Here is a 9,221-nt window from a genome sequence, read left to right on the forward strand (position 1 = left end):
GTACTGGAGGGAGACAAGGGGGAGGCGTCAGCAGGGCCCCTGCATGGCACACGCAGTCAGGGGCGTCTTCCGCGTGGTCCTCACTTGGCTGAGCCAGAAGCCCTGGGGGCAGAATGGGACAGCACAGGGTGCCCTGACAGAGCCTACAGGGAGGGGCTCAGGAGGGGCCGCAGGTTGGGGGGCCCTGTGCTCTGGGCCTGGCTGGGGCTGAGGGAGGGGCAGCCCCCAGACTCGCCAGGTTCAGGGCAGGGGATGTCTGCTCTGAGGAGGGGTGTACACACGGCCCCCGCCATGCCCACATCAGCGGCATTCGGGCGTCGGGCCAGGCAGAGCTCTGCCACCCCCAGAAGCCACAGCTCCATGGCCCTACCTGCACCCAACGTGCCCAGGACCTGAAGGACACAAACCAGCCACCCTTCAGGGCCAGGCCAAGGCCTCCTCCCAGCCCAGGGCCGGGTCCTCCTACAGCCAGGCCATAGCATGCAGGAGTACAGAAGCCCCAGCCTGAGGACATCCCCCGGGCCACTCTGCCCCTTCACGCCATGGAAGGAGAGCCCCCTAAGCCACACAGGAGACTGGAGCAATGCCGCCCCCCACTCCTGTGGGGGACCCAACTGTGGGCTCCTGGAGGTCTTGGACTTAGGAACAGAGGCGGCTGCAGGGGGTGCTGCCGTGTGCCTGGCTCTGCAGCGGGCCTGCACATCGTGGGCGCCCTCGTCCAGCCAGGAGTGTGAAGGTCTCATGTGTGCATGACAGTGCATGTGTGTGCTCACAGAGAAACGCACACGCGCGAGGCACGTGCTGAGGCCAGACAGTGCAATGGACCCACAGGCCTGACACGGGTCTGGAGCCGGCGGTGGTGAGGAGACCTGGCAGGCCGGCTCCCATCCCAGGTGGGCTCCAGAACCCCAGGGCCCCAGGCCCATCCCCACAGTCCCCAGATTCAGAGGCACAGAGCTTCCCGGGTCCCCGAGAGCCCTCCTGGGACACCTAGGAGGTTTCAAGCAGCCCGTGGGGACGCCATGGAGGGGGTGGGAGGAAAGAGCCACGGCCCAGAGCCTCGTCATTCCACGGACATGCAGCACAAGGCAGGGGGTGGGGTGGGACGGGACGGGGCACACGCCCAGACCCCTGAAGGAGCCCAAGCAGGCACCCACACCACCGTGGGGCCAGCGGGAGAAGCTCGCGTGCTCGCCGGCACACGCCTGTCCGTGTACACACCCCCGATATGCAGTTGGTGCCTCCAGGGCAGGGCCTGCTGGCCACACACCCACGGCCCTAGGCACATACAGGGGTCTGGGTGCATGGATTCCTCACTGGGAGGTGACAGAAGGGGCTGGGGCCACTTGGAGCTGGTGGCAGAGTCCCCAGAGGCCAAGCAGCTGGGCAGGGGGAGCCTGGAAGGGGACTTGCCAACCCCACTGTGAGGCTGGCAGACCCAGAGCCGGCATTAGAAGTCTCTGGCTGGGCTGCGGCGCTCAGAGCTGGCCCTGCCAACAGGAGCCGGACAGATGGAGCCCCAGCCCAGTGCCGACGGGAGGGCGGCAGTGAGTGCAGGGCAGAGGCGGGAGGCGCAGGCGGGTGGCCGTGCGGGATGGGGGACCCGGTGGGTCAGTACCTGTCGCTCTGAGGGCACAGCTACCACAGCGTTCGGGCACTGTCCATGGGCTTAAACTGCCAGCCCGCGTGGCTGCCAGAGTCCAGGGCAGCCAGATAGCGCTAGGAGGGCCCAGGGTGGGTGGGGTGCAGGAGAGAGAGAGAGAGAGAGCGCGGCCTCAACGCCAGGGTGTGGGGCCGGGAGTGGGCTGTGGGCCATGTGATGACAAGGACGAGGGCAGCCGAGCAGGACTGGGCCTGCACCTGGATGGCCTGAGGCTCACAGGGCTGGCCCCTCCCAGGCACCCCAAGCCCAGTTCTGTGCTACAGGGGCCATGGCAGCGGCTCCGGGATGTGGATTTCTGAGCAAGGCAGCCTTCAGCCTCCCAAGCCCTGTCTGCCTCCTCCCCGGTCCCCCAGCTTTGCCACAAGCTCCTTCTCTTCAGCACTCTGTCCCCTCCTGCCTGTGTCTTACTCAGGAAGTCAGAGGGGACACCAGGCCTGGGCTGGAACAGCCATGGGTGGACACTCAGGAAAAGACTCAAGGAAGAAAAAGAAAAGGAGGCGGAGTCAGGGCCCCGGGAACTGGAGCGGTGGCACCCCACAGGTCCAGAAGGCACAAAGAATGGTGGGTGAGGCCAGGGAGGGCCTGGTGCAGGGCCATGCCTATGAGCTGGGAGGGCCACAGTGGGGCCATACCTGCCCGCCCACCCACTCTGCTTCCCCAAGAAAGGGCCTGAGAGCTGACCCACTGGACGGCTGGCCCCGAGGCTGCCCACTCTGGCCCCAGGGTACTCCAAGGCCGGCCGGGAGGAGCTGGCAGCCCCACCCAGCCCTGTCTACTCAGGCCGGGCGCCTTGCAGAGAGGTCCCAGCTGGGAAGGGTCAGCTAGGACCCCGGTGGTGGTGGCTCACAGCTGCCCCCAGAGCTTACACTAGCCGCACGTGCCACACCAGCCCACCGATGCAGTGGAACCGCGGACCCCCAAGGCTGAGCAGCCCCCCATCCACCCTCCTGCCCCAAGACTTACTGAGGGCGGCGGGGACTCGCGCCCAATGAGTGGGGTGTTCTCACAGCGGGGGTTCTGGAAATTAGCGTTCTGGCTCCTGAGGCATGAGGGGAGAGAGGCTGTGAGTGCCTGCCGGCCACGTGGTCCCAGCTCCAGGTCGGGGGGCCCATGGGTGGGTGGGCCGGCTGTGCCCACCCAGCTCTGCCTGGCACCCCCATCTTTGATCCTGACTTCCACAGGGATGGGCATATCCATTCTCACTGGGGGTCTGACGAACCCAGCACAGTAACAAAGGGTTCAGAGAGGGCCCACAGAGAGACCCCTGCCCACCTGGGCCCAGCCAGAGTTCACTCCCTCCAAGCCACCTGACCACCAGGTAGCTGGGCCCTGAGGTCCTTGGCCACAGAGTCCTTGTGCCCTGGACACAGAACCTCCATGTGACCATGTGGCCTCCCCATGGCCCCTGGACCATGTTCACCTGGGGCAGGAGGCACTCAAGGCCAGGGCTGCCCAGCCCGGAGGCCGCCCCTTCTCCAACCCCTTCCCTTGAGCTAGCCCCAGCCCGGATCCAGGCTCTCAGCTGCAGCTGATGTGTCTGCTGGCCCCACTAGGCCCCCCTCAACTCACATGTACTCAGTGACCGGGGCATTGCTGACGGTGTGGGCCGCGGCCGGGATGCTGGTCTCACTGCCATAGCTGCTGCCACAGCTGTACAGGCTGGGCATGTGGACGCGGTAAAGGCTGTCGTGCGCCTGCCGTGGCCCTGGAGCGGCCTCCTCCTCCCCATCCTCATCAGGGCCTCTGTGAGGAGGGACACACAGCACAGGCTCAGGCCCCAGCAGGAAGGAGCTGGCCATAGACCCACAGGGGTCAGCTCTGGTGCAGACAGACACTCCTGGTTCCAGTCCCGGCTCAGCCATATGCATACTACATGTGGGACTACGGGCAGGTCACCCGGCTCTGTATCCAGCCCTGCCCTTGCAAGGTGGGGTGCTAAGAGACCTGTGTGGTCACCTGAGTGCCAGGTCATGTACTGCAGCCTGTGCATGGCAAGGCTAGCTGGCCGCTTACTGAAAGAAGAGTGCAGGGCCCCTCCTGGGAAAGTATGGGAGGCTAGGGTGCCTCTTGAGGGCACAGGAGGCTGGGGTGTCTCTTGGCTCTGCAGGATCCAACCGCACCCTTGGGTGGCCTGAGCCAGTTTTCCCAGCCCTGCTGCCCTCTAGCTTTCTGTCTTCCACTCTGCGCGAGCCTCTGGCACTCTGGAGCTCCTCCACGCCCCAGGAGGTCCCAGATGGGACCCAGGGGAGGTTGCCTGGCAGCAAGCACTTCAGAAACAGGACAGTGGTAGCTTTTGGCTGCGCAGGGGCCACCAGCCAAGCCCCTCACACGCAGCGGTTCACTGAGTGCCCACTTGACACTCCAGCTGAGTCCTCTTACAACTCCCTTTTTACAGTGAGGGAAACTGAGGCCCAGGGTGGTTAAGTGACTTGCCCACATCATACAATAGGCAAGGATAGAGACAGGATCTGAATCTAGCCCTGTGGGTCCAGGGCTATGCTCTTATCTACTCCCCTATGTCTGCCATCTTTGTTGCCACTGACACCATCACCACCACCATCACCAACATCACCATCACCATCATCATCATCACCATCATCACCACAACCACCACCACCATTACCATCACCACCACCACAACCACCATCACCATTACCATCACCACCAGCATCACCACTGCCATCACCATTATCATCATCATCATCACCATCATTACCCATCACCATCACCACAACCACCATCACCACCATCACCATCATCATCATCACCAATATCACCACTGCTAACACCACTGTCATCGCCACTGCCGTCATCATCACCATCACCAACATCATCACCATCACCACCACCACTATCACCATTACCATCATCACCAACATCACCACTGCCATCACCATTATCACCATCATCACCATCACCACAACCACCATCACCATCATCACCACCATCACCATCATGATCACCATTACCATCATCACTATCACCAATGCCATCACCATCACCATCACCACCACAACCACCACCACCATTACCATCATCACCAACATCACCACTGCCATGACCATTATCATCACCATCATCACCATCATCACCATCACCACAACCACCATCATCACCATCACCACCATCACTAATATCACCACTGCCAACACCATTGTCATCGCCACTATCATCACCATCACCAACATCACCACCATCACCACCACCACCACCATCACCATTATTACCACCATCACCACTGCCATCATTACCATCACCATAGCATTATGGCCACCACCATCATGATCACCATGACCACTACAATCATCACTATCACTGTCATTACCACCATCATCATCACCATCACCACCATGACCATCATTACCACCATCACCGTTATCACCACCGCAATCATCACCATCACCACCTCCATCACCACCACCATCATCGGCAGCATCACCCTCACCGTCACAAAGGAAAATCACAGAAATCCAAACAAAAGGAAGAAATCTGAGCTGAGCTACCTGCCGTCCATGTTGGGCCACCAAGCAGCAGCCACAGTCCAAGAGGGGAGGCGAAGGTCTCAAAGGTAAGCCATGGGAGCCCAGGCAAGGGAAGGGGCCTATCACCTTCATACACCACTCAACCCAGTACTGAGTGGGGAGTCTCAGGCAGGGGCCGCCAGGACCCCTACTTCAAAGGGAAGGACATAGTGGCTCCAGGGGAGCTGGTTTCTATCCTGGTCACTCAGCTGGGGGCCACAGCTACCTGGACTACCCCAGCAGAGCTAAGCCTGCACAGCGGACCACTGACCTTTCTCCCACAGCTCCGTGCACCTGCACCCCACGGTGAGGGACCCCTGCCTGGGAGGGGGTGTGTAGTAGACAGTCTGAGGCCAGCTCTCAGGGCGTAGGGCATAGAGCCAGTCTGGGGACAGGGGACCCCAGTCCTCCCCGCTGCCTGCTCTGGACTCCCGCAACCCAGGCCGGGAGCCCCTCCATGCTGTTTTCCTCCTGTGGAATGGGGAGGCTCACCTGGAAGCCGGCAGCCTCAGAGACACTACAGAGGCCTAGGGAGGGTCACCAGGTGAGGAGGTGTCTGTCCCTCACCTCTGGGACTGGCACACAGGTGTCCATAAAGGCATGCCCCGAAGCGTCCTGCATGCCACGTGGCCTGGGGCAACCTCCCGCGACCCCCGGGGCCCCTCACCTCTTCTGCTGCCAGGTGTGTGGGACGCTGCAGACGATGGAGCTGAACATGAGGGCTGTAACGAAGGAGAAGAGGGCCAGGTAGATGAGGCCCTCCACGCCATCATAGCAGAAGCCGGTCAGCGCCTGCACGTAGTCCTGAGGCCGAGGGACGAGACAGCAGGATCCAGAGACAGGGAAGGTAGAGAGGGCAGTGTGAGGCCCTCAGTCCAGCCATGGTGGCCTGGACCACCCCCCAGAGGCGGGACTGAGGACCCACTGTCTGCTGGGGGTCCCCATCCTCCTGAGCAGCCGCTCCCCTGTTCCCACCCCACAAGCCGCCATGCCCCTGCCCCAGGCCCTGCCTCTCACCAGATGCAGGCTGCGGCAGTCCACCAGGGCGGTGAGGTGCTGCAGGTTCACCTCTGTGCCATTCAGCACCTCCTGGACACGGAGGAGGGGATCCTGGGGGACACGCACCACAGGTGGTCAGCACTTCATTTGGATGGAGAACCTTGAGCCAGCTTCACCCCGTCTTGGAAGCCCCCAGGTCTCCCTCCACCCCATAGTCTGCCACTGAGATACCCCCCACCCTGGGGTCTCAGTGCAGGTCCTAAGGACGAGGACTCTGGGCCTTGAGAATGGCGACCTCAGGCCCCTCCCCAGACCCATGGGGTCCACTAAGGACACAAGGACCCGGGAGCGCCTGTCCAGTGTGGTCGCCACTATGTGAAGACAGACCTCCCTTTATTGTAATGGGAGAAACAATGAACCCCCACATGTCTACAGACAAGGACCTGCTCTGCTTTTAAAAGTATTATTTCAGCCGGGCGCGGTGGCTCACGCCTGTAATCCCAGCACTTTGGGAGGCTGAGGCGGGTGGATCACGAGGTCAAGAGATCGAGACCATCCTGGCTAACACAGTGCAACCCCGTCTCTACTAAAAATACAAAAAAAATTCGGGCGCGGTGGCGGGCGCCTGTAGTCCCAGCTACTCGGGAGGCTGAGGCAGGAGAATGGTGTGAACCTGGGAGGCGGAGCTTGCAGTGAGCCGAGATTGCGTCACTGCACTCCAGCCTGGGTGACGGAGCAAGACTGTCTCACAAAAAAAAAAAAAAAAAAGGTATTATTTGAAGGAACAGTTAAAAGCAAGGCAAAAGTCTCATGTGGACTGATGAAACTCTCCATGCAGAGTGAGCGCGGTCCTGTAACATGTCCGTGTGCTCGCCGGTGCTCACGTGTGTGCATGTGTGTGTACCTGTGCACAGACACCGCCAGCTCTGTCTCATGCCTGGAGAAACGGCTGCACAGAAACACTGCCAGGCTGACCAGGACTCCACAGGAGCAGCGACTGGGCCCAGTGCTGCCTTTTACGGCACGTTTTCTAAGGACCCGCTACAATCCTGAAATGGATTTTGGGGCCAGGCACGGTGCCTCACACCTGTAATCCCAGCGCTTTGGGAGGCCAAGGCAGGTGGATCACTTGAGGCCAAGAGTTGGAGACCAGCCTGGGCAATACAGTGAAACTCTGTCTCTACTAAAAATACAAAAATTAGCTGGGCGTGGTGGCGCATGCCTCTATCCCAGCTACTCAGGAGGCTGAGGCAGGAGAATCGCTTGAACTCAGGAGGCGAAGGTTGCCGTGAGCTGAGATCACACCACTGCACTCCAGCCTGGGCAACAGAGCGAGACTCTGTCTCAAAAAAAAAAAAAGGATTTCGGGATAACAGAACCTACTGTTACGGGCTGAATGGTGCCTCCACAATTCCTGTGTTGCAGTCCTAACCCCCAGAACCTCAGAAAGGGGCTGCATTTGGAGACAGAGCCTTTAAAGAGGTGTTGAAGGTAAACCAAGGTCACGTGGGTGGGTCCTAGCCCGATGTGACGGGTGTCCTTCTAAGAAGAGGAAAATTAGCTGGGGGTGGTGCAGGTGCCCGTAATCCCAGCTACTGAGCAGGAGAATCGCTGGAACCTGGGAGGCAGAGAGGTTGCAGTGAGCCGAGATTGCGCCACTGCACTCCAGCCTGGGCGACAGAGCAAGACTGTCTCAAATAAATAAATAAATAAATAAATAAATAAATAAAAATTTTAAAAAAGAGATCAGGACACAGACACCCACAGAGGGATGGCCCTGCAAAGACAGCAGGAGAAGACACCGTCTGCAAGCAAAAGGAAGGCCCTGGAAGAAGCCGGCCCTGCCAAGAGCTGAGGTGATAAATGTTTGCTGCGGAGGCTGCCCCGTCTGGGGTGCCGTGCTATGGGGGGGTCCCAGGAAATGATTCCACCACTCTATCCGTTCGAGTGCAAACACACCAAGGCGGGGCTCCAGCTGTAACAGAAATTCTAAAAAGTAACTTTAAATCAAAGCTGTGTGTGTGTGTGTGTAATTTTTACTTATTTTAATTTGTATTTTATGTGTGTGTATGTGTTATATATATATGTTATATGTTATATATATATATATAGAGAGAGAGAGAGAGAGAGAGAGAGACAGAGAGAGAGAGAGAGAGAGAGAGAGAGAGAGAGTCTTGCTCTGTTGTCCAGGCTGGGGTGAAGTGGTGCCATCACAGCTCACTACAGCTCTGAACTCCCGGGCTCAAGCAATCCTCCTGCCTCAGCCTCCCGAGTAGCTGGGATTACAGATGTGCTTCACCATGCCTAGCTAGTTTTTGTGTTTTTTGTAGAATGGGGTCTTGCTGTGTTGCCCAGGATGGTCTTGAACTCCTGGGTTCAAGTGATCCCCTTGCCTCAGCCCCCAAAGTGCGGGGATGACAGGCATGAGTGCCGTGTGCCCTGTGCGTGTATACACATTTGTTTGCTTTTAGCTTTGTGAAGAGCTCCTTGGAGAAGGGCCAACTCTCCCAAATGGAGTCTGAGACCCACACTTGTGCTCACAGACACACTCCTCCCTCTCATGTCCAGTGCTGGGGCGGTGTGCGCAGGGGCAGGGATCCCCATGGGGTGGACCAAACACCTCCAAAGAGATTTGGGTTTTATCAAGAGTACAGCAACATATTTATTTTTTATTTTTATTTTATTCTTTGAGACAGAGTCTCGCTCTGTCACCCAGGCTGGAGTGCAGTGGTGTGATCTCCGCTCACTGCAATCTCTGCCTCCCAGGTTCAAGCGATTCTCCTGCCTCAGCCTCCCAAGTAACTGGGATTACAGGTGTGCACCACCACGCCCAGCTAATTTATGTATTTTTAGTAGAGACAGGGTTTCACCATGTTGGTCAGGCTGGTCTTGAACTCTTGGGTTCAGGTGATTCGCCCACCTCGGCCTCCCAAAGTGCTGGGATTACAGGTGTGAGCCACTGCGCTGGGCCTTTATTTTATTTTTTTAAACATATTATAGGCCGGGTGCGGTGGCTCAAGCCTGTAATCCCAGCACNT

The 9,221-nt window shown here is 58.9% G+C and overlaps 1 protein-coding gene across 1 annotated transcript in view; it reads right to left on the minus strand.

The window, feature by feature from the left end:
* The window catches only part of TTYH3 (tweety family member 3), a 36,770-nt gene that overhangs the window by 3,790 nt on the left and 23,759 nt on the right, over positions 1-9,221 (minus strand). Inside the window, exons 8-11 of the mRNA XM_017892379.1 lie at positions 6,202-6,319; positions 5,852-5,988; positions 3,233-3,406; positions 2,627-2,702 (exon numbers count right to left, since the gene is read on the minus strand). Coding sequence (XP_017747868.1) covers positions 2,627-2,702; positions 3,233-3,406; positions 5,852-5,988; positions 6,202-6,319 — 505 coding nt within the window. The remainder of the gene's footprint in view (positions 1-2,626; positions 2,703-3,232; positions 3,407-5,851; positions 5,989-6,201; positions 6,320-9,221) is intronic.

The sequence above is a fragment of the Rhinopithecus bieti genome, unplaced genomic scaffold, assembly GCF_001698545.2.
Source record: "Rhinopithecus bieti isolate Rb0 unplaced genomic scaffold, ASM169854v2 scaffold_1017, whole genome shotgun sequence".
Classification (NCBI taxonomy): Eukaryota; Metazoa; Chordata; class Mammalia; order Primates; family Cercopithecidae; genus Rhinopithecus; species Rhinopithecus bieti.